The 26479-nt window shown below is 39.0% G+C and overlaps 1 protein-coding gene across 1 annotated transcript; it reads left to right on the top strand.

Annotated features, from left to right (window-relative positions):
• Positions 1-14590: 14590 nt before the first annotated feature.
• On the top strand, positions 14591-21830 carry LOC127081777 (uncharacterized). Its single transcript, XM_051022024.1, has 11 exons — positions 14591-15206; positions 16287-16409; positions 16535-16631; positions 17332-17367; positions 19251-19438; positions 19565-19667; positions 20250-20431; positions 20501-20578; positions 20897-20999; positions 21071-21164; positions 21270-21830. The coding sequence occupies exons 1-11, from the start codon at positions 14911-14913 to the stop codon at positions 21623-21625; spliced, it is 1656 nt and encodes a 551-aa protein (XP_050877981.1). The 5' UTR covers positions 14591-14910; the 3' UTR covers positions 21626-21830.
• The last annotated feature ends 4649 nt before the right edge of the window (positions 21831-26479 follow it).

Below are 26479 nucleotides of genomic sequence, written 5' to 3'. Positions count from 1 at the left end.
GGAATCTTTGATCGAATCCTGAGGCTAAAACTCCTCTGAATAGCACCTTCGCTGTCTGGCAAAAACCACTCCTCAAACGGTAACCACGGCTTGAGACTAGCTCTATGCTTGCAACATGATGCATGATCTTTTTCTGCGTAATGTTCCATACTTATGGAAATGCTACGCGATTTATTATTTTTTCTATGCAATATGCTATGCTTTATTTTACATGATGAATGCATAAAAAGTATCCCCCTCAAGGGACTCTTCTGGGGAGCACGAGACACTCTGCTGAGGAACCCGTCAACGCTCCAATTCCACCCTGCTGGGGAATAACACTGCTGCTGGGAAATAGGCAACCCTTGCTGGGGAAGAACCTCCTTTGCACCCAATCCACTCGAGGAACTGCTGGGGATAAGCACCACCCACACTCTGTGGGGATACAACAGTCTTTGACTTGCTGGGGATATAGATCCCAACTCTGCTTTGGGAACCCTCACAGATACTCCCGCTGGGGAAATGAGCAATCTTCAACCTGCTGGGGGAATACCATCCAGACCCTGCTAGGGGAACGACAACTACTCCGCTGGGGAGGACCCAATCAATCCACATGTAGGATACCCTCGGCTGGGGATGCAGATATTCGTCTGCTACGGAAACTCGTTCAATCCACTGGTAGAATGAACACTGTTGGAGAGATATGTCATTGAAAAAAAACCCGCTCCACTCGGGGAACTAGCTGGGGAAATAAGAAAAGTTGGCACAACACCTGTCGACTCATCGAACCAAGGTATCCACCTCCTAATCTCGCACCAGCTTTCCACTTTTGAGAACTCCCAGACTCGTCTGGACCTTTTCTGCTCCATCATCTTGCATTCCAAGTCGTTCCGCACTCGACGAGACGTACTCCTGGGATTTATACAGAAATTTCAATTTTCCGACTTTGAAGAGTCTTCTTGGTTAATTCCAAAGGTCGTCGACCGTCTCAACGTCGTCTCTCCGTTCCTTCTTCACACACTCGTCCCTGATCGAACTCTGCGGGGAATTACATACTTTCCAATCTTCCGACTTTGAAGAGTCTTCTTGATTATCATCAAGGATCGTCGTACGCCTCAACGTCTCTTCATCGTTTTTTCATACATCCGTTCCTGAGCGAACTCTCTGGGGATTTGTCTTGTCAATGCTTCCACATCACAACCTGCAAGTGAGTGAAAATATCCAACAGTTCCTGCAAAACAGATCGTCAGATAAAACCGTGCCCCAGGCGTGTCAAGATTTCAAAACTTGGGTCACTCAACCTTCCAAATAAGATTTCAAGCTTTCAATCTTATAAACATGCATTGGAAGGGACCTGTATGTCTTAAAATGCAAAATTCTTTATCAAAATAATCGGATGTTTTTGCAATCAAAGCGGTAATGAAAAACAAAAACAAAATTATTTGACTGAATATGCATTTTATTGATTGGAAAAGTGTGGCTCAAATGAGCAATACAAAAGAAGCAATTCCTGAAAAGAGGTAATTGCGCAAAAGGAAAAATCTATCCTAATGGCAATGTGAAACCCGTGATCTCATCGAGTTCCAACTCGGTTACACCCCATATGTCCTCAGACTCTCCGTGCTTTTCTGCCTTCTGAACAAGACGATTCAGACTGATCCCCACCGGGTATTATCCATGATGCTTTAACCAAAGCGCAAACGATCATGCGGGACGCAGTTGTTCGTTTCAATCCCTCTTTTGCCTGGACCGCCCTTTCGGGTTTTCAGTCCACCGGGATACCCTTTTTTGCCCAAGTCACCTTTTCAGGTTTTCGACTTGCCGGGTGTACATTTTTCATTTTATCCCTAACTTTTGCCCGAACCTTTCTTTCTGTTTTTGGTTCGCCGGGATGCCCCTTTTTGCCTGGACTATTTTGTTCTTTTCGTCCAGCGGGTCTCTTTCATACGAAGTATTTTTTAACTGCGTCCGCATTCACAGGGGATGGAAAATCTTCGCCATCCATGGTCGTTAGCAACAAGACCACCAGAGAAAACCTTCTTGACCACGAATGGACCTTCATAATTGGGTGTCCATTTGCCCCTTCGATCGTTTTGAGGAGGAAGGATCCTTTTCAGCACCATATCACCCACGTGATACACCCGAGGTCGCACTTTCTTGTCAAAAGCACGCTTCATACGTTGCTGGTATACCGCCCATGACAGATGGCTGCTAGCCTCTTTTCTCCAATCAGGCTCTCTGAGTGAGAAAGGCGTTTGCCCCAGTAGACGTACGTACCGAAGTACAGTACCCAGAATACAAGCTTCGGCCTCGGTCACCATCGTTGATGCATTCCATCGTGCCCCAGGAAGCACTACCTTATTCATCTTATCCTCCCCATCAGACATCAGAATCCGTTCGGATTCAGGGTCAGGCCCCTCCTCCGGGATCGGTTACTCTCAATCTTTCGATTAGAGCACCTCGAGATGTCCTCATCAGGGAATCCACACTTCATCGGTTGACAATCCTCAATGGGTTGCAGAGAGATGTAATCAGACAACACACCCCTTGATTGCTTCCTGAGAGTATCACAAATCAGTCAACATTCTTTTTCACTCTCGCAACCCGTCCGGTCAATGCTGGATTCTCAAACCCATACTCGATCGGATCCATCTCGGAAATCCACAAAGTGGTATGAACCAGCATATACTGTCTCAGTCGTCGAGCAGCCTATGCCAAAGTACAGCAAGTTTTCTCGAACAGTGAATGTATTGTTTCACAGTCGACAAACTTTTTGCTAAGGTAAATTGCATGCTCTTTTCGACAAGACTCGTCATGCTGACCCAATACACCTCGTAGACCCCTCGAAAGCCGTCAAGTACAGATTTAACAGTTGCTCCTTCCACAGGAAGTATCAGAATCAGAGGTTCCTGCAACTTTTCCTTTTATTTTTTCAACGCCCCTTGGCAATCATTATTTCGCCTGACCGTTTGATCTTTCTATCAATATCTGAATATGAGTTCACCCGTGGCGGTTAGATGAGATGTGAACCATGACAGGTAGTTCAATCTTTCTAAGAAACCACGAACCTCTTTCTTTATTCTCGGTTCAGGCATTTTTTTTTTTTTTTTTTTTAAAGCAGGAGCAACCTCGATTCCTCCCTGACACTTATAATGAACCCCAACATCTTACCGGATCGCACTCTGATAGTGCACTTATCTGAATTCAACCTCAGTTTGAATTGTCTCCACCAGTCAAACGACTTGCCCCCAGTCTGCCAGATGCCCCTCTTGTTTGGGACTTTGCTATCATATCATAGCATAGCATTCGACTTCATGATGAATCATATCATGAAACAAAGTCACCATGGCTCTCTGATATAGGCACTGGCGTTCTGCTTTTTTAGGGGACGATCCTCTCTCCATGGCAGCTTGTGCACAACGACACTGGTATCCGACCCTGGCATATCCTGACATGACCAGGTGAAGGTATCCACATGCTCTTTTAACAAGACCACCATTCTGCTCTCGGCTTGCCTCTGAAGCGGCTCTAATTTCACTTCCTTCCTGACCTCGGCGGTGCTTGGAATAACAATCTCGATCCGCTCCTCATGCGGCTTAATCACCTTCTCCTCTTGTTTAAACAACCTGGCTAATTCCAGCAGATCACAATCTTCTTCGCCTTCCTCTTCAGCCTGATCGCTCGGATTGTCGAAGTCATACGAGGGTGTAACAGGATTGTTATCAACGAGATTCGGAGAATTATTTTTGAATTCGGGACGAGACAAATCAAAAAAGAAAAATGAAAACAAACATTGCCATTTTTATTTGTTTTTTTTTTAACTGCAAAAATAACTGAAAAAACAGGGAACACCGCTTTTTGACTGAAAAACATCCATTTATTACTGATGCAGAAAATGCAAATTTAAACATGAGGTGGCCCTTACAATGGACCATTACGTGTCGGGCAACACGTATGGCTTTCATGCATATAAACTGAAAACAAGAAATCATTACTCTTCCGGACGAGTGACGGTGCTGATCTTGTTTAGGCCTTTCAGCTTCCTGGTACGCACGGCTTTATCCAACCACTGAACTTGCAGTCACTGTCAGTCTCTCCACCTACCGCACAGGCGCGATCTGAATTTTCAGCAATTGCACTCACCATCGCCTGACCATGTGCCGGCATGGGATTGGCATTAACATTCGGTGATGGCGCAAAATTGATAGCCTTGGAGTCTACCAGATCCTGGACAACATTCTTGAATGCTCTACAGCCCTCAATGTTATGCCCCGGTGTTCCAGAATGAAATTCGCACTGGGCGTTCTCATCATAGTTGGGCGGCCTCTGATCTGATCTCATCGGAACCATCGCCCTCGGCTGAACCAACCCAAGATCCATCAGCTTCTTGAACAGCACGGCATATGACACGGGCGGCTTGTCGAAGTGACGATTAACTCCTTTCCCTTTCACCTGGTACCCGACTCTCGATTGTGGTGGCTGACGTTGCTGTCTGGCTGACTGATTACCAGCAGGGATGTTTACCGCAGCAGCATGCTGATAATAACGACCCCCACTATACCCTCTTTGCTCATACACAGCACTCGAGTCACCCTCATTCTTGCGCTAACCGTTCCCGAATGGTTTCTTTGATCCCGATGACGAAGCATTACCACCCTGGATCTTCCCCATTTTCAGCCAACTTTCAATTCGCTCACCCGCCACCACAATATCAGCAAAGTTGGTGACGGGACAACCCACCATTCTCTCGGCAAAGACCCCTTGCAAAGTACCCATGAAGAGATCAGACATCTCCCGATCCACCAAAGGAGGTTGCACTCTGGCAGCCAACTCCCTCCATCTTTGAGCATACTCTTTAAACCCTTCAGTATTCTTCTGAGACATACCCTGCAGCTGGGTACGACTCGGGGCCATATCAGCATTGAACTGATACTGTTTAAAGAAAGCATCTCCCAGATCTTGCCAACCCTTGATGTCAGCAGATTTCAGCTTGGTGTACCACTCCAGAGATCCTCCAGACAGACTGTCCTGGAAGAAGTACATCCACAGCTTCTGATCCGTCGTGTAGGCAGAAATCTTACGTACGAAAGCTTGGAGGTGAGTTTCCGGGCAGGAACTCCCATTGTATTTGTCAAAGGCCGGCGCTTTGAATTTCTGTGGGATCACAATCCCCTCAACCAACCCCATGTTGGACATATTCACCACCCCGGGCGTGGCATAGCTCTCAAGCACTTTGATTTTCTCAGCCAGCAGCTGAATCTCCTTACTTTGTGGTTGGACACCATACGGTTCGTTGTGCATGGAGAATTGGTCAGCCTCCCTATCCTCCTCCTGGTCTTCATCAAACCCATAGAACGGAGGCACAAAATTGTCTCTCTGATTCTGCCCCGGTTGGCCACCAGCACCAGCATTATTCACCACACCAATAGTTGCTCTTTTTTCACCATCTCTGGATCCACCCAGCCCCTGATTGAAGACACCATCCAGATTAACAACACTGTTTGCCGCTGAAGCCCGCTCGAGCTTTTCAACCTTATCAGCCAAAGCTTTCTGACCAACTGCAAAGCCTTGCATGATGTTGATCAACTCATTCATCTTGTCCTTCAGCTCGAGAATATCTGTGTTTGGGAGATCCATCAGTCGAGGAGTATTTCTTCTGGTATAATATCTGTGAGGGCGTGTTGAGTGCAAAGGTACGGTTCTGCGAGCACGAGCAATGATTCCTGCAAAACAGCAAACAGGTTAATATGCATGAATGCAACGTCTGTCCATATGAGGAAGATTCTGTCCTTCGATTCTGGTTTCATCGAGACAGATAACATTTTGTCATCCACATTCTGAAATTCATGCTGTCTCTCAACCAGATTCTCAATCAATAATACTCCCCATATGACTAGACGTAGGCTTGGTGCAGATGAATGCAAAATGAGAATGATGCAGATGTATGCAATGCATAGTGCCATCCTCCAAGTCATCTGATCATCTGCACTGAAACTGGTCTCTGAACTGATCATAACCATCTGAGGAATGTACAATCATCAATCAGACCCACGGGTTCCGAAATAAACGGAAGACAGATACATCATCATCATCATCAGTCTCTGAGCAGACACCCACAACCATCTGAATCGGCCCGGGGAATCCTGAAATAAACGGATCCCCACTGATAAATATCTCGGCCCGGGGAATCCTGAAATAAACGGATCCCCACTGATAAATCACGGACAGCACTTCGGCGTCACGACAATAAATGACCATAAATCCGACTTATAAATATGTCTCTGAACCACAGCTCAAAAAGTCACCATCTGATTATGCATCTGAACGAATCACCCTCCCCTCACAGGTAAATTCTAAACAGGTTATCCTAAGGCGGACAATAGTCTCGACAATCGGGCAGAGATACTCAATGGGTTTGCCCTTTCGGGTGTGCCATTGTAGCTCTCCTGAGATCGTCTAAACCAAAGATCCGGGAAATGATCGGTCACCAGAGTCAATAGTTCAGATGAAGTAACTCAACCAAAGTGGAGTACCCCACAGAGGAAAGCACTATCAAATGAACCTCGTCTGGCTTGTGGTATGTCACGTTACAACAATATGCTGATCCAGCAAATGAGGAACATGAGACCACACTAGTCCTAGGTGTATACTCGGGCCTGGGTTTTAGCCCCACTCAGAACACCCACCCCAAACAACAGAACCACCTGCAAAGAGGACGGCAACAACATGATAGTATGATGCATGCAGACATTAATGCAAATATATACACACTGGTTAGAATAATAAATGCAATAAATCACACAACAAGCAACCTAAACTAATCCTAGAACGCTAGGAGAGACTCGCTTAGGGAAGATGGACCAGCACAGGTCTACATCCGATAGTGTCCCCAGCAGAGTCGCCAGCTGTCGCATCCTGCGAAAAATCAACCGGTGAGACTCAAAAATAAAACACATACAGAGCCGCCACTGCGCGTTATTTATCCCAAGATAGGGAAAGGAAACGCTCAGAGAAACCTGGAAAGACATGGTCTCGCGACCAGAGAGAAAAGGTTCGGGAGTCGGTTACGCGAAGGGAAGGTATTAGCACCCCTCACGTCCTAGGTACTCCTAGGGATCCACGTCCTAGAATAAAGAAAAGGTTGCTAAACATCACACACACACAGGGAACGCAGGTGGGGTTAGGAGGAACGAGCTCGATAAGGTATCGCACCTTATGCCTACATATCTTGTCTGGAACAAGAATCAGAGCCACTGTAGTTCGGCTTACGCACGCCAAACAACACAAAACAATCAAACAAGCAAGGGTGGCAAACATGGAGCCCGACAACCAATTGATGGAATTACGTCGGCATCCGAACCAAAACACACTCAAAAGGGCAAACGTGGAGCCCGACTGCCAATCACTGGGCTTACGTCGGCATCCGAACCCAAACATATAATCAGATAACAAGTAAACGCACGCAAAAAAGAAAAAGGTTGCCCGGAGTGGTCTCGCACGACCACCTGCCTACATACCTCGTCTGGCACGAGGATCAGGGCGATGTAGTTCCCCTGAAAGGGACTAAATTGTTAACCAGAAACCGGGGAAAACACGACACTAAGGAGCTGAGACTCGAGCCTAATGTTGTCATGCAAAGTCACCCTAAGTTCAGGTTTTCTATCCTACTTGCATAAACAAGCCTATCCTAACCAGGAAAGAAGCTAGCACACAAGCATACAATCATATATCATACATCAAATGAGAACAAGCATTTCAATCAGATATCCACATAGCACGCGCTATAACCACACAAGGGGGCTCAATCAATAGGTTTGACTGCCGAAGCAAGTCGTCTGTACGGGCTGGGTTTGCTCTTAACCTTGCCATTACGAGGCTAAGGTGAAGCAGATGAAAAGGTGAAGTGAGGATCAGACCTCACAGCTCATATCCCTAACCAGGGAGAGCTGACAAATGAGCATGGGTCCAGAATAGGGGAACCCTTCTATACTCGATGACTCAGACACAATGTGCACTGCACAGGATCTTGGGCTTTTGATCTCAATGCTACAACCATGTAATGGGAGCAAGGAGAAGACTCAACTGAATAGTGGGGGGTAGGCTGCATACCCCTACCTTCCACCAATTGCCTTATTTAAAGGACTTTCACCTGCTTGGGCTTAAAAATAAACAACCACAATCATTGCCTCTTAAGGAGGACTTCAGACATTTATTTGCCCGGCCCGGTAACAGCCGGGTCTCCAGACTACATGAAGTTAGGAAGTTATACCTCTATGCAAGTTGCTTAAGCAAAGCAAAGCAAAGCAATAGTTCACAAGGAACTGAGCAACTAAAGTACCTGGAAACAATCAAACTCAGTCAGTACTCAATCAGACAAACTATACAGCAAACAAACAGTTTAAACAATACAACACAAAGCAAGCTCAAGGCTTAAGCCCAAGCTCCAACACCTACAAAACAATGTTATGTTAGTGTACAAACATCAACAACATCAATTAAAATTGATTTGGATCATTCTCCATGTGCATTGCTTTTTTGATCCTGAAAAATCAAGCAAATATTAGCAACTAGACCACTAGGCCAAGCCTAGGGTCCAAAAGCAAGAAAAAAGTTAAAACAGCAAGGTATCCACCATCCAACATCAAATTATCATCAAACACAAGCAAACATCATTGGTCTCATGTTTATATCATCCATCATGTTCAATTCATGCACAAAAGAAGTCAAATGATGTCAAATGAACCACCTAGCGTACAAACAGAAGTATTGCATTCAAAGCCATGCCAAAACACATCAAAAAAATCTCAAATTAAATACACCTAAACAGGGGTCAATCAAGGTCTACCATGTCAAATTTGAGCTCAATTGGGCAAATGGAACCATGTCAATGAAAATCAACAAAAACAGACACAATTTCATGCTCCAATTCACACCATCAATGCATACATCCACTTCAAAAATTCATATCTCATTGGAAACTAAAAAGAAATGGATGAGACCAAAACAGGGAGGTCCTAACATGTGTCTAGTTCATGCATATCAAATTTCATGGCCATACAATACAATATGAGGATTTCCCAATCAATCTACCAACATGTATCACATGAGCTTGCAATTTCAATCACCAGAAATGAAAAATCATGATCAAATTGAAAATACAGTGAAAAATTCTACAAAAATTCATCAAGCATCCTAACATGTCAACAAGTCATCATGCAAAATTTCAGCCAATTCCAACATGCATAGGTTATCCAATTAAATTCAACAAGTTGACATCAAGAGGTGTGACACAAATTGTCACACCTAAGTTCCAGAATTTGCTGCTCTCTAACCAGGTATCAAAAATTCATGAAATTTACATATAAATAATCCTCAATGAGTCAAGAACCACCACAAAAATTTTCAGCCATTTATTTTATGATATGAGTATTTCATGATCAAATTGCCAAAATGTATCAAAATGTGACATACATTAGAAAAGCCTATGCCAAATAAAATATTTGCCAAGCACAACTTTGACCAATAGGTCAAAAAAATCCTACACAAGTCAACAAAGTCAAGGAAAAAATCTCCATATTTTTAGGATTTTTTTGCTATTTTTTATGAATTTTTAAAGTGTTAAACATTTTTTTAATAATTAATTTGAATTAATTGCATTAATAAAAATGAAATTTCAGTGGCATTTCTGTAATTAGTTGGCGGGAGCGGGAAACCTCCAATTTGAAATTTCAAACCACTTTTCGGATCAAACACCCCAAACTTCATCATTTTCACACGCAGGAATTCCAGAAAATCTCAAAAATGGATGAACAACAAATGTTAACGGAAATGGACAAGCGATAGCTCGTTGAACTCGTCTCACGGTCTACAATCCAAATATGAAATCAATTTCTTCCAACTCTTCCTAGGTTCTTCAAATCGTGGAAGTTAGGGTTTAGGATCATATCTTAAAACCTAGATTTCTTGAGCTACGATTATCTATTTGCAATTCTAAAGCCATCACCGTAATCTACATGAGAAGCACTTTCGAAAGCATATGAATATTGAACAAAACATGAGTTTCGAATTTTCACTTACTTGGATATGGCAGTCGTGATAGCAATGCTTTTAGAGCTCAAATCGTGAAAACAGCAACGCTAGAATGATAGAGAAGGTGAATGGAGGTGCTTGCTTCAATTGAGGTTGCTTCTAGAGCTCAAAACTCGAATTCACCATTGTTGATGTGGTATTGGACAGTCGAGATTCCGAGCATTTCCTCTTCCAAACTCCCAAAACAGATGCTAAGGATGATGATGTGAGTTCAAATCAAAAGAAACTTCGAAGAATGATTGAGATTTGGTCAAGAATTTTGGAAATGAAGGTTTGTGTTCTTGGATGAAAATGGAGAGAATGTGATGATTCTAGATCCAACTTTGGAGAATGTGAGGTTCAGTTATGATTAGGAGATGATTTGGTTTATATACCTTGCATTAATCCAACACTAATCATGTTTAATTAACAATTTGGAATGTTAGTGAAATGGCAATTTTTGTAAGCAAGGGCAAATTGGTCAATACACAATGACAGCTAGTGCCAGCTGTTTTGACAGCTCAAGCAACCCCCAAATGCCATATGTGATGTGTAGAAACTATTCCCATTCCAATTGGTTGAGTATTTCTCAAAATCATATGTGTGTGGTAATTGATCCATTTTGTGCATTTCATTTTTCAAGACAAAATCCAAATTAAAAGCCTTATGCATGAAATGAAAATTCAAACACATTCTAAATGCCATTCCTGAGGTGTTGGAAAAAGTCCCATTCAAAAATTCCAATTATTTTGACATTTGGACAATTTTGCCCCTGGTCCAATTCAGCTGTCCAGTTGAAAAGTGACTTTTTGCCTTGGCCATTTTTGGGAAAATCCAATGATGCACCCTCAAAGTACATGTCAAATGGAGTTTGTGCATATAAAGAACTTGCAATTTGGACAAAGTATGTGGTAGTTATGGCCTCCTGATTACGGGTCTTTTCTGAAATTCACTGAGCCATATTTTGCAAACCGCACATTGGATTTTCAAGTTCTTGGACTTTTTGGAAAGGTGAGAGCAAGATCTACAACTTTCATGTTGAACAATTTTTCATTTGAAGCTTCCTTGGACATCTGTTTTTGAGGTCAAAAACTTTCCATTTTTGGAAACTTCAGTTACAAGTCACTTGCTATTTTTGGCAGTTTTTGTCCTGACTTGATTTTCTTCATTCTTAAGCTTTGCGATGTCAAATATCACTTGTTCCAACATGAATGAAATGTCTTCAACTCATTTCCACCTCCAAATTCCTCTGATCATGTACAGTTGACCACAGTTGACTTTTCATCTGATAGATGAATTTGTCAATGCACAGATCAATTTGAACCCCAATCTTCAACTGAAATGGCTCAAGGGTGACACCCTAGCCTCAATAAGCACCATATAACCATCAAATGAACCTCATATCCATCATAAACCCCATCTCCTGATCATGCCCTGAATGGCCCAATGCACCTGATTAGGGTTGACCAGTGGTCAAAACCCTAATCTCAAGGAATCTTCTTCAATCTTCTGATGACATCCAACCATGATGATGATGATGTATCATTGCAATCAAGATGAAGACCAACATCCATTGAGAATCATAAAACCCTAATTCACAGCCCAATCCTCAGATGATCCATGACCAGTCAATAAACCCTAGGCTTGCACTTTACTTCCTCAGCTTCTGATCAAGACTTGGGAAGGTGGCTTGCACAATGTAACCACATGATATGCAATATGGAATGCCTAATGCCCTAAAATGATATGTATAATGATAATGCTAGTCCCAAGAGAGGAGGGCAAATTTTGAGGTGTTACAAGCATTTGAAGTATCTTGCTTGTGTGATTGAGCATAAAAGTCTCTTACTTAAAGGTTTGAGCATTATAAGTCTCTTTCTTGTGTGCTTGAGTATAAAAGTCTCTTACTTGTGCATTTGAGCATTGCAAGTCTCTTGCTTGGTGCTTGAGCATTTGTAACCAATTTGATTATAGTGAAAATCCCTTGGAAATACAAGGGGACTGGACTACTCTCGAGTTGTGAGAGGAACTAGGTTAACTAATATGTGTTCTTGTTTTTTGATCTTAATATTCCGCTGCTATCAACTGTGTAACTTTGAGTCAGATTCTAGTTCAGAATCTGATAAGGACCTTCAAAAGCTAACCAAGATATTTCTAACTCAGACTTTGAACTAAATGTTCAAAATATGGTTGAAAACTATCAGAAGGAGAAGAAGAAAAAGCTTAATAAAAAATCCAACATAATTCAACCTCTTATTCTTGTGTTTTTCTCAGCTTCAGTCTCAATTTATGCTTGAGGGACTCACTGAAAGTCTTCATCAAGAAAAAATGCACATGGCATAGATTCGTGCAAGGGAGTTTTAAGGATATGAGCACTTTTATTAATCATTTTTCCCTTTTCAAGCCCTCGTTCTTGAGGGACTGTGTATTGATATGATTTTACTGGGTCCCTAAGAAGGGATAAGCCATGAAAAAGAATGAAGGCTAGACGCAGGGGCGAGGGATGAGCTATCCTGCATAGCCAGATGCCGCCCAAATAAGCCATATGGTCGCCCGAAAAAGGACCGTGAGACTTCCTGGATTGGGATTCCGTTAACCACTTGCCCGGTAAACGTGGATGATGACGTGGGCCCATAATGACTAACTAGAGAGAGTTAGTAAAAAGAGGAAACCAGTTCTGTAATGATTATAGGAAGAATAAGTCTTCCCTTAACCAATTTCTTGGTCATGAACCTAGGGTATACCCGCCAACTAACTCTGCAACCCGAACTCAAGTCAACCTCTATAAATACCTTAGTTTGATGAATGAGAAGAGACAAATCGTAACTTGATAGAATATCCTAAGCACTATGCTAATATACAGAGCATCTTACCTCACATGAACATGTCCTCTAAAACCACCACAACACCATTATACAGGGCTTGTCACAACCGTTGGCAAGTTCTAACCACCATATAGTATTATAAACCTACTAAGCCCTCTAAGTATCTCATGCCCTTGCAAGAATACCATGCACACATTTACTTTTTGACCAGTACACTTATTCCCACCTCTCCCTCTCTCTTTCTCTCTTTCTCTCTTTCACTCTTTCTCTTTTATTCTCTTTCACTAAAAGTTGTCTTACTTTATTTGTAAGTAAAATACACTTGTGAGATTTTAGTTGTACCAGTGTTCAACTTTTTTATTTAGAGTGTGATTTTATTTGAAGTGTTTCTCTTGTTTGATTGTTGAGGTTATCCTCGTAATACATTTGTTTGATTTATAAGATCATCCAGTCAAAGTCTCGTTCTTGGTTTGTGAGTTTAGCCTGTCAAAAACTCAACTTGGTTTTAGGGATCCACCTGTTAAAATCTCCCAGTCGATTGTAATAAGGTTTTTGGGCATAACCTGATAAAAGCTCAAAGATATTATTTTTAGTGGAACTCTCGAGAAGAATTTCTTGAAGAAAGGAGTATCCCAAGAGATCGCCCAAACCTCTAGAAATTCTGGTGCAATTTCTTTAAGCTCTCTCTCTCTCTCTCTCTCTCTCTCTCTCTCTCTCTCTCTCTCTCTCTCTCTCTCTCTCTCTCTCTCTCTCTCTCTCTCTCTCTCTCTCTCTCTCTCTCTCTCTCTCTCTCTCTCTCTCTCTCTCTCTCTCTCTCTCTCTCTCTCTCTCTCTCTCTCTCTCTCTCTCTCTCTGAAACTGATTGGATCGATGACACCACATATCATAAGTCCACCATAAATTTTTGTATCTTTTTTTGAGACTCTCATATTTATTGTAAAATTAAGAAACAATATTTCATCACTTTCTTATATAGAAGCTCAGTATCGTGTTATGACATCCACCGCTACTGAAATAATTTGACTACATTGATTACCTTTTGATATGAGTGTTCATTTTTCTAAACCACAGGAGTGCTATTCAAATTTCTCATATATGAAACACATTTAGATTTATTATCACTTCACTCTCATCATCTTACACATAGAATAATTACTCTATCGTTGGTCTTTTCCATCTTTTAATAAATTGTTGATTTGTTTATGTAAATGGATTCCATTGAATAATTATTTTTGTAATTAAAAAATTATGAATAGTTTTTTGTTAATGTATCATTAGTTTAAAAATAGATATTAAACAATATTATTATTATTATTATTATATATTTATCATATTTTAGTATGAGTAGTTTCGTATTTTAAATTATCTAGTATTTATAATTTATTGTAACTCTTATTTTACATATTTTATTTTATTTTAATGAAAACTCTAATTTCCTTTTTCTCCATCTCTTATTTTCATCTTGAATATTCTCCATGCAAAACTTTGAGTAAATCACAAGGGCTTTTATTAGTCAAAGACGTGCCATTATTGATTGACAATTTGTTTCCTCACTGTCAGCCTCATTGAAACCACCTTGAACTAGTACCATAAACATGCAAACATCATTGGATCAACCTATTAAAAATATCTTGCTTGAAAACATTTTGTTTTGAGTTATCGACAACCTACATGACAAGACGGTTCCACTAATGTTAATGTTGATTTCCTTATTCACACCTCCAAATTTCCAAGATTGAGTAACATCTTGTAGCTAAAATTGCATGAACTTTATTTTAAAATCATGTTTTTCTCCTTTTCCTTAGAGCATATAACCGTTGGGTTGGATAGTTTGGGCCTAACCCGAATAGATATCCACATTCTTTAATTAATTTAATTTAATTCCAAAAGAAAACCGTTCCCCTATAAATATTACTCGAACAAAACTTCTCAGTTAAGAATCTCACTACTCAAGAAAGCGAGAAACGATCATCATCAACATCAGTGTTCGGAAACCAAGCCATCAAAATAAAAAATCTAAGACTGCAGTGATTGAAACATGGCGAAACTGAAGATAGCGGGATCATGGTCCGGTGTATTAGAAGAAGTCGATTTGGCGATTTGGACCATATCTTCGTTACGCGAAGAAGTTGCCAAGCGATCCAATTGCGAAAACCCTCACTTCATCAACTTCATATGCGCTGGTAGAATTCTCAAGGACGATAACGGAACCCTAACTTTAACTCAATTGGGCGTTAAGAATAACTCCAAGATTCTCGCTACTCTCTCTTCTCCTCAACAGGGTCAGTCTCTTGTTGTGGAGGAACAAAGCTCTCACAGGCTTGCGCGTATCAGGTAACTGAATTGTTGGTGCTGGTATTGGCTTTGTTAATGATTAATCACGTGTTTTCCACTGTGATCAACGTAATGATTGAAATTGAATATGCATTTAACCTTAAAGTTTGTAAATGAGTATTGTTACAGATTTCGTTAGTCAAATTATTGGTGATTGAAGTTCTCTTTTTTTAATTATATAAACAAGTGATCGGAATTCATGATACATAAACGGACACCTCCGAGAAAAAGACATGTTAGTGTTAGTGTCTATGTTAGTGTCTGAAACTTAAACCGGTGATTACTTTTAATTTATTATTTTTTAAAATTATTACGGGTGTCGACGTGGCAGGGTCAATTTCATGTTTCTGGGTCCGTGCTTCATAAGACTGAACTGACCAATGAAATGTAAATCGAAATTCCATGTTAGTTAGGGAATAACATTTTAGTCTTTGAAACTGCAAATACTTACCAAAATTAGAAATATTTGATCATTAGTCAGTTAATTATGTTCCTAAAATAGGTTTAATTGCCCAATTATGCCCTAAATGTGAATTTTAGTGGGGTTCAGTTTGGTCAAAGAAATGAATATGGAACTTTAAGGATAATTTCCTAAAATGATTGAATGTGCATATATTTCAGAGAGTGATTTGACTATTTACAGTTTATTTAGCTTTTAAAAGTTTGCCCAAACTTAGTTTAAATCTCTTAACTGCTGTACCTTTTTCCTATCCTAGTTGTTTTATTAAGGAAATTTGAGATTTGATTTGGTCATTCATTTTGGGATTGTACATGCATATGTATACATGAAAGATGTAACAATGATTGTACAAGCATTTATGTACATGAAAGCTATAACTAAGATTTTACAAGCATTTATATACTTGATTGATATAATCTGAAGGTGAAGATGACTCTGTTCTTATCATGATCCTATAATTTTGGGATCAGATTGATTATCCCTTAACTACTGTAACTATTACAACTAATGATAAGGAAAGGTTACCAACAAATCTGATTAGAATCAATATTAATATCTCAATGCATACTATGTTAGCATTAATACTCTCTCCAAAGCTTATTTGAGTTTCATGCAAACAGGTCAGCTGCAACTGCATTGGCTGAAAGGCATGCAGATGGTTCATTGCCTGTTGAAGATTTTAACATAGAAGTTGAAGATCAAAATGGACAGAAAGTACGCTTGGGATCAGAGCTTGATCAGAGGTATAAATCATTGTGCATTTTCATGCATCTAGGTGGAATTAATGTTTGTCAGTGGGAGGTTTTAACTATGAAAGGACAATATACCATTTTGACCGTTGAAGTGATAATCGGTTATCATTTTGCAGGGCAGTGATGATGGGATTGATGCTTCATGCAAAGGGGAAGCGTCTTATCAAAGTGGGAAATTACAAAGATGCACTTGAAGTTCTTACTATGGGAGAGGTCAATTGCTTATTATTTTAAGACAAATGCTAACATGTGCCCTAAGGGCACAATTTAAGGAGCTCACTATAGAAATATTCCTTAAAAGACGTGCCCTTAGGGAACAAGTTAGCAGGATCCTTAAGTTATTTATCTTGATATGGGTTATAGTTTGCTGCAAACGTGTTTTTTAAATTGGAGTAGAAGCAAATTAATGTTAGCAGTATAAATAACCAATGTGCTCAATGTAATATGAGGAAAATGTATTTTAACATAATTGTCTGTTGAAGTTAACCCTTTCACCGGGGTACAGGCCAAGGAGTTTTCAAACATAGCTTATTTCCTATCTTCATAATTTTAAAAGTTTTGCTACAAAATTTTCGGTGTTGCATTGGCTTATAATTAATGAAGTTGCACACTTGCCCTTTCTTCTGTCAAATTTCTTTTACGATAAAACTTTTTCATTGACCAACCATCTATTCAACAAAGTTAAGCTATCACCATACATGGATGGTTTTTTATGTTATATCTCAAACATGTCCCCTCTTGCAAGAGCCCTTTTGGCTTAAAGTGCTGACAGTGCACAAACCCATTTACCTTTTGCTGAAATTAAACTTTTTATTAGAAGGATCGGGGTGGCTGGTAGTGGCAAAGTTAATTTATATAAAAGCTTTTTTTCATGTCATTATTTAAAGAATTCCATATGAAATTTACTTTGCAGGAGGCATTCTCTATTTGTGATCCAAAAGTCATTGAGGTGAGTAGTCCAATTTATAGGTTATATTTTCATTTTGACTTATGACAGAATTTACCTGCCAATTATTTATTTAAGCTGTATATTTCACCTGAACTGCTTATTAGCTGCCTATTTCAATAGTCACCACCGGTTTTTTATTGTACAGAATTGGGAAAATCCCCTTGGTAGCAACTCTGCAGAACTTTGAGGGTCTACACTCCCAATGCCTAAACTAAAGGCCCCAACACGTTTTAGTTGACTACATACTCTCGTCCTATCTCTATTCCATTATTTACGTAGTGTTATATCCTACTCTCTAACTACTCAAGTCCACTAATAATCTAAATTGAAACTAACTATCTAACTAATGGGATTATCTAACATTATTTGTTCTGTTTTCCCTCAAATCTCATTTACGGCTGAAATAGTTTCCCTAACCCCCAAAAAGATCTTGTTGTAGACATGCATTTTAAAGAAGCTGTTGAATCACCTGAAGAAACATTTGTTCCTAAAATAGCCAGAGATCAAAAAACTATAGGACAGACAAGTACCTGAAGAAACAATTTTACCTTATTGCCCCACCCAGAGTTATTAATCCCGGATAGCGGAGCGGGACAGCCAACCCCAAAAATGAGATAGCAGGATAACTTATTGAACTAATTATATGAATAATCTACATATATATTTAATGTAGATTAAATAACTTTTTGGACTAATTATAGGAATAATCTACATATATTAATTCCAGAATCAATATATTTTAAAAGAAAGAAAAAAACAATGATATGAAAGAAAACGAATAGAAAAACAATGAATAGAGAAGAATCGGATAAAGAACAAAATAGAAAAGCAGAAAACAGAAGAAACGCGATGGAAAAGGTGAAAAAACACAAATGAGAGAGGAGAAAACACGAACGACTACAATAAATTTTCCAATTTTATACTTTTTAAGGGTTAAAAGGTTTTTTTCGCACTCCAAAAAAGCCCTAAAAGCAGAAAACCGCTCCGGGCCGGGAAGCGCTCCTCTCCCGCAACCCGCTATCCCAGCTTTCCCGGCCGCTACCCAAAACTGGGATGAGCGCCGCTCCTTCGTTGCGGAGGGTTTCCGCATCGGGAGAAAATCCCGGGACAGCGCTTGGAGCGGCCGCTATTAATAACTGTGGCCCCACCGCACTCACCTAAAAATGAAAATTCTGATTTGAATGAACATATAATGTTGTGGCAAAACTCTAATTTGGTGTTCACTTTTCCATGATATTCAAGCGATGAACATGTTAAAATATAGAAGAAAAAGGAGTTAGAGTAGTTAAGAGCTGTTAGCCTATTAGTGGTAGTGTGCTATTTCTGTTCTTGTTTAGTTATTCTCAATAAGTTTCAAATAGCCCTCAATGGGTAGAGGGGAAGATATATCTGAATAATTGATTTTTATGAGTGCTCAATCCAGTGAGAGGAGAGTGCTCAATCCAGTGAGAGGAGAGTGCTCCTATGTGTTCATTGTATACTTTTTGCTTTCCTTTTTCTTGCTTAATACAGATTTCTTCTTTCTTTCTCTCTTCTTTCTTTCCTTTTTGTAATCTTTATGCTTTTTCTGGGAATTCTTTCTTACTCCAAGAAAGGATCCTAACAGAACATTATTAATTCCAATTTTCTTTAAAGATAATTTTCTACAGAATTTGGCTCATCCTAACAGAACACTAGAGTGGAAAGTGTGGAATTATATAACCTTTCATAAAAAATTAAAGGAATGGGTCTTGATAGCTTATTATATATATGCATGCATTTTATCCATATTTTTGTCTTTGATATTTCAATTGTCCAAGTGTTCTCTTCCCCTTAAGAGGAGCCAACTTCTTTTTCATATGTCTTCCTAATCTCTGAAATTAATACAATTTCTGTCTATTCAGCTTATTGACAATGTCCCAATACTGCAAATTGACATGGTATGGTGCTACTTTATGCTACGAGACATTAGATGGCTATCAGATGCAGGGAACCGCCTTGAAATGGCTAGGGTAGGAATTGGACGTGCTCATGGGAAGGATTCTCTCCGCCTTAGACTCTTACAAGGTGGTCGCTATCCAGAACTTGCACTGTGAGTTATTTTGGTGCACTGTTTATCTTTTTGTTGCCTTTGAAATTATCAAATTACTGGGATGCAATTAAAAGTAGATTAGTTATCAGAAGTTAGTTTTTAAGTTGGCTGAATATTTGTACATAGGCATTTGAGACTAGAACTTCTTGAAGGGGTGGTGGCATTTCATACTGGCCAGTTGGAAAAATCAAAGCAAGCATTAGCTTCTGCAATGGCAAAGTTTGTTCAGGTGGGTTAAAGTATTATAGCATCTTGTGATAAATTTGAGTAGGATAAAAATCAACATTTATGCACGTTCTAGTTGTTGGTCTGCGTGTTTGGTCTCGCAATAGTTGATAGCAGTCCTATATATCATAGTCTTTAAGATAGAGATCAGAAAAAAAATCAACATTTACTGATTTTGAAGATATAGATCAGAAAAAAAAATCAACATTTACTGATTTTGAAGGTTTCATTATTAGTCCGGCATTTTTCTACTTTCTGCTTCCTTTTTTTTTATTTTTTTTTAAAAATGGATTGATATAGCCATTTTTGTTTAATTTTGTATGCCCCTGCTACCTCATTTTCTCTTTCAAAGAAGAAAAGGAACATATAGTCTTAGCTGAATAGTATGGCATATTACATACTTCAATTTTTACTCTCCTTCTATACCATGAAGGGAAGAACTGATGCGACACTTGGAGTTGTCGTGTGATTAAGAGCTTATAGGGCCGAGTGATAGATTCATTGATTTGAAAATGAAAAATATGTCCGCCAACAATAGACTCATAATGAGCCTGACTCTCCTATAAAATGTTCTGTTGTGTTGCAGCTGCAAGTGCCTGATGAAGCATTATCACTTGTTATGAGCATGGGCTACAATCAACGTCATGCAAAGAGAGCATTACGAATGAATAATCAAGATGTTGGGGGTGCCATTGATTTCCTTGTTGAGGAGAAGGCAAAGAAAATGCAAAAACAGGAGGAAGATTTAAAAAGAAGAGCTGAAATTATGTAGGTGCAACTTGATGTTTATTGACTTTTTATTTTCTTTATCTCAGTTTCTGAATAGCTTTTTTCCAGGGAGCAAAAGAAGTTTGGCGTGACCCCCTTAAAAAAGGCCGTGGATATGGAGAGACTGAAGGAATTGGTCACTATTGGGTGAGTGTTATTTTGGTGTTCTATTGGATACATTGGTTTTGTAATTTGTAAATAGAACACTCTGGTGTAAAATAGCATATTCCCAGGTAATAGCATCAAGAAGGTAGTGGCTATTATCATCCATTGCTTATGCTACTTATAATTTATTCATGTTATGGAATATATGATTGCATATATTCATATCTAACATAAACAAATCCTTGAGATTTATTCTTGTTGATCTTTACCGGATATGGATGATAGACTATTAATATATAGGTGTTTCACAAAACTTCACATTTACTATTCTAGTCAAACTTTACACTGCTATTCTGGTAGGTTCGAAAAGGAGCTCGCTGCTGAAGCCCTTAGAAAAAATGAAAACGATACTCAGAAAGCATTGGATGATTTGACGAATCCAGAAACCAATTCTGATTTACAGGTAAAAACATGTCTTAACCGAATTCTATGCAACTTTAAACAATATTATAACTTACTTTAATCAACATGAAGGTTAATATCGAGACAAGGATAAGGAAAAGACAGAAACAAGCAAAAGATTCTGCAATTGAAAGAGTTGTGCAAATGGGGTTTGAAAGATCAAGAGGTACATAAGTTATTTAGATTTTAGGCACAATCTTTTGTATAAGTGAAACATTAGATAGAGAGGTACAGGGGTGTTCTTTTGTTCTCATTTCCTGCTTCTATGCAGTGATTGCTGCTTTTGAGGAAGACGGCGGGTTAGACAAAATATTGCAAAGACTGACAGCACAACCTGAGGCAGAGAATATTCAACCTCAAGTGAATTCAACTGTTGCTTCCCATGGCAGTGCAAGTTCATCTAACCCTTTACCAAATAATATTAGTTCTGATATTTTAGGCCCAATGAATGAGGTTGAAGATCACAATAAAGCTGAAGCAAGGGACGTGGAGATGGAAGATGAGCTCTCTGCAGATATAGCTAATGGTGATGCCTTCACTGATTATGACATTGAAGTTAATATAGAAGGGGATGCCATAACTGAGTACATGTCTATGATTGAGTCAGCAGGCATTACTTCCAAATAACAAGAAAATGATTTGGGGACTAGATTTCGGTTTTATGTAAATAGCAGGATTATAAAGACAATGAATGTGTTTCTGCTCTTTGCAAATGTGAGCTTATGTAAATATCTGGATGGATACATTTGTTCTCATTCTCTGGAGTAATCAATATGAAATACTTAATTTGCTTTTGAGCAGCTAAATAAATATAAGGGAAAATTTTCAAAAATGTTATATTTGGCCAAGTTGTTGTTCATTGTTCTTAACTTTAGTGACTGTTTATTGTTTTAAACTTGTGTATATTTTCCGGATTCAACTGATATGAATCTGTGTGTATCTTTTTCGGATTCATTTCATTGAATCACATTTTAATGTAGTCAATTGAAAATATAGATTTTCTTGAATGATTTTGAGGTTTATATATTTATTTTTTTGTTTCACCATTTTGACTTAAAATTGATATTTTTATTTACCATGCATCTTTCCTTTCAAAATCTTTTTATCATGTATTTTACTATCTAGAAAATGTGATGGCATTGGGTTTCATATATAAAACATATCATAAACTATTGGCAGTGATTATTATGTATACATATGAATGCCATAAATGTTTGAATGTGTGTTGAAAGTCATAATTTAATCCAACGAAATGATGATTTTTATCATTTGAAGTTGTTATGCAAGAGAACTTAGAGTCATATTGGCATGTATAATTGATTATTTTGTGAAGAACAATTCTTTCACGTGTGATGTTCAATGTATATTTTAAATTTGTGTGCGGATGTATAATCTAAGTAGTGAAGGCGAGGAAATGCTCTTATATTGGAAAGAGTCTCATCATTAAAATCAAGTTATTGATATCATGATATAAAAAAATTCTGATTAGGCATATGCATAGGGGAAGTCAATTCGTGTGCGGATGTGTTAGTAAAAAATATAATTAAGTTTTACGAAGAGTTCTATCTCTTTGATGGTGTATTCCTTTTTTATTAATCATCTATTTCAAAATGATTTGTTGGGAATCTCTGTCCCCCGAATAATCTTCGAAGTAATCTTTTCTATTTCAGACCCTTCTTTTAAAAAAAATTGATTGTTAATGGGATATTTTTACCAAAATAACCCATTTTTTCAAGAAAATTCCCAAAATAATCATGTTTTCAAAAAAATTCGCAAAGTACCCCACTTTTAGAAGGAGACGTCAATCCAATTGGCGATTCCTCTTAAAAATAGAGTGTAGGCGCCAATTGGATTGGCTATGGCACATGGTGCAGCTAATCCAATTGGCGTCCATGTGTATTTTTTTTAAAGGAGGCGCCAATTGGATTGACACCTCAGTGTATTATGCAATTTTTTTTGTTATAAATAGAGGTGTTGTGTGAATCATTTTTCCACATCTCATTTTATCATTTGGCAATCATGTTTGGTGTTCGCCGCCGCTATGAAAAATATGATTTATGCTAGAGACAAACCTCAGATGCTGATGCTCTTCTGGAACATCACTACTTTCGATCAACTGAAGAGGGTGCTGATTCGTTGGTTAGATGGGAAAATACCATAAGGGGAAAAAATTAGAACTATTGAGAGACTCGATAGTATCTTTGGTTGGATGCGAATGAAAACTGATAAGGATGCTAGGGAAATGATGTTTGGACGAGATGACATCACTTTGATTGTTGTAATCAGTTAGAAATATTATGTTTTCAGTTTACTTATGTTGTTGTGATGTTTGTTGTAAACCTCGTTGTAACAAAAACTTAATGATATATAAAAATTGAAGGTTACAAAAATTCAATGTTACAAAAAGATTATGACCCAGATGATGCTCCTCGATTAGGATAGTTGTTCTTGTTGTGTCCTGGTTGACGACAGATACTATATAATCTTATCATTTTATTTGTCGTATCCATTTCTGTCCTGATACATGTGCTGTTTGACCTTCCTTTTTTCTTTCTACGCATCTCGTCGTTGTGCCAAACTATGTCACCTTCGTATGGAGGTCAGTATTCCTCCATTGATAGCACCGTAAAGCTTTTATTATATACATTCATGACGGTGAAGGCCTTGTACACATCAGATAAATGGTTGTAAGCGTCTTGGCGAGTATATGCGCATGCTGCAATGACATGGGAGCAAGGAATGCGGAAGACCTGGAATTTTCCACAGTCGCACCAACTTTTGTTTAGTCTGACAGCATAGGCTAAATTTGGTCTCCCCTCGTTGTGGTCCATTGTTTCCTGGACGCTGAAATTTTGCCTATGACGGTCAAAGACTGTTATAGCGTGTGTGCTAGCTTTGATGCTCTCCTCTTTCATGATTTTCATGCAACACTCATTGAATACTTGCCCAAGCATTAACACCGCACTCCATCTTTCACCTCTGGTTGCGAACGTAGAAGCCAACCTGTAATAGGTTGATATGACCAAGGCGGTTATTGGCAGATTTCTAATTCCTTTGAGTACCTCGTTCATGCATTCCACAAAGTTTGTTGTCATGTGGCCCCATCGACAACCTACGTCAAATGTCTTTGTCCACTGCTCTACTGGTATGTTATTCAGCCATCTTCCTGCATCTTCATTAGACAGTCTAATTTCATCACGATAATATTGAAATGACGGTTGAGTTAGAGCATACCCAACATTCACCACCTTCTTCCGAAGATTCTTATCTTTTATTCCACGCATGAAGTTTTGTGCAATATGTCTATTGCACGCATGAAGTTTTGTGCAATATGTCTATCGCACACATGATCATAAGTCGAATGATATCGGTGTTTCGAAAACAAAATCCGTATAACTCAGACTCGTATGTCTCACCATTGCAGTGAACATTGACACTATATTTTGGTGAAGATGACATTGTAATATTTCTGGTACAGATGAAAAATAATTTCTTGCTGCAGATGAATGTGGGTTGAGTGTTGGATGTTGATAGTAAGACACTTAAATAGGTAAGTGATTTATCTCACATTCAAGCTAGTCCGAAGTGATGTGTCACACATGCAAGCTAGTCTGAAATGATGTGTCAAACATGCAAGCTACTCTGAAGTGATGTGTTCAGCATGCAAGAGAGAGGAAAACCATGTGTCACACATGCAAGCACTAGCTTCAAATGAATTGGTGACTCCTTACAATCCTTGCACATGGGCGTCAATCCATTTGGATACACCATGTCTTGCATGCATGTAGATCTCGTAACCAAGCATTCAGACCTAGGCGTGTCATGCATGTGCCTATGGAGGCGCCAATTTGAATGGTGACACCATATACAACATGCACATGGACGCCAATTCATTTGGCTACCACATGCTGTAGCACCTCAAATTTGCACCTATCATTATACATACCATTTCATATTAGGTCATAGCATATCATGATCCATTGCATAGCATTGCATTGCCTCTTTTGCCTCAAGTGCAAGCAATCAAGAATTAGGTCAAACTAATCTCCTGATCAGTCAACCAAGCAAGCAAAGGAATTTCTCATTGAACCAAGGCCTTGGGGTTTGTCCAACAAGTTCACATGGCTTGGAGGTCTATTTGAAGTATTTTGGTCAAGGATTGAAGACTCAGAGGTCAGCAGTTCATACACAGACAGTCAAAAGTCAAAAAAAGTCAACTGTCAGTCAAAGCAGTGGATGGTGGTCATTCTTGTGGAATTTGGGCACCATGGTCAATAATCAAGAGTCCATACAACTTGAGACATCATTTGAAGTCAAGTCCTCAAGGAATTAGGGTTTGGAAGTCATCAGTCAATGCACAATCGGTCAGAAACCCTAAAAGTCAACTGTTGGTCAACTGTCTGTTTAATCAGTGATTGGATGATTGGAATTGGTTTGTGAGAGTTCATTCATGTCCAAATAGTCATCATACATCATGCCAAACACCATCATGGAAGAATTTGAAGCCAGATCATGAATTTCCCAAAACGGAAACTGGGCCTGTAACTGAAACCTGCCATAAATGGAAAGTCTTGATCCTCAAACTTACATTTTGATACAAGCTTCAAATGAATTTTTGCCCAACATGAAAGTTGAAGATCTTGTTCTCCCATTTCCAAAAAGTCCTAGAAATCTCAATTCCCATGTGTGGTTGGCAAGTTATGATCGAATCGATTTCAGAAAATCTTGAACTTCAGAAGGCCATATCTCTCAAACCGTTTGGCCAATTTTGGTGGGGTTTTTTCCTACAAGTCACATTTGATCCCCTCTTTCCAAAAATATAAATTTCATGTGCCAAAACTTCACCAATCAAAATGGCATATTTTGACTTTTCTCATTTAAATGCAAGTTTGACCAAGAGTTGACTTTTTGATATAAACACTTTTTTAACATTTGGCCAATTGGAACAGCTCAAAAATGTCATTTAAAATGTGTTTGCAAGCTCAAATTATGCAGCACATGTGAATCTATACTTGTTTGCTTGAATTGTAAGAAAAGTACAAGTTTCACTATGCTACTACCATACTCCCATGGACCTTGCCATGCTTGGTACTTCTAGCAGCATTCTTGATCATTCTTCTGTCACTTTTGAAGCCTTATTGTGCAGCCATACTCCAATAGTACATATGACCATATTTACTTGCTTGGAATTAGGGGAGAAAGGACATGTTTGCAACAAATCCAATCCATGAACCATACTTGTACTACCTCACATAGCAGATCTTATGGATCTTATTTTCTGTCATTTGGAGGGGCTATTGGCTGCATAACAGAAAAAACTTCATTCTGTAGAAAAGGATCCTTGGCCATTTTAACCAAAAAGCTGTCAAAAACTTCAAAAAGAAATAAAGTCCTGCTAATGGCCAACAGCAGAAGGGACAGCAAAACAAAAACCTCATGCATCAGATTTCTCTGTCATCTTTGAATACAGTTTGGCCTGAG

The sequence above is a fragment of the Lathyrus oleraceus genome, chromosome 1, assembly GCF_024323335.1.
Source record: "Lathyrus oleraceus cultivar Zhongwan6 chromosome 1, CAAS_Psat_ZW6_1.0, whole genome shotgun sequence".
Taxonomy (NCBI): domain Eukaryota; kingdom Viridiplantae; phylum Streptophyta; class Magnoliopsida; order Fabales; family Fabaceae; genus Lathyrus; species Lathyrus oleraceus.
Note: the sequence above shows the minus strand (reverse complement) of the source record. Positions and strands in the feature narration are given on the sequence as shown.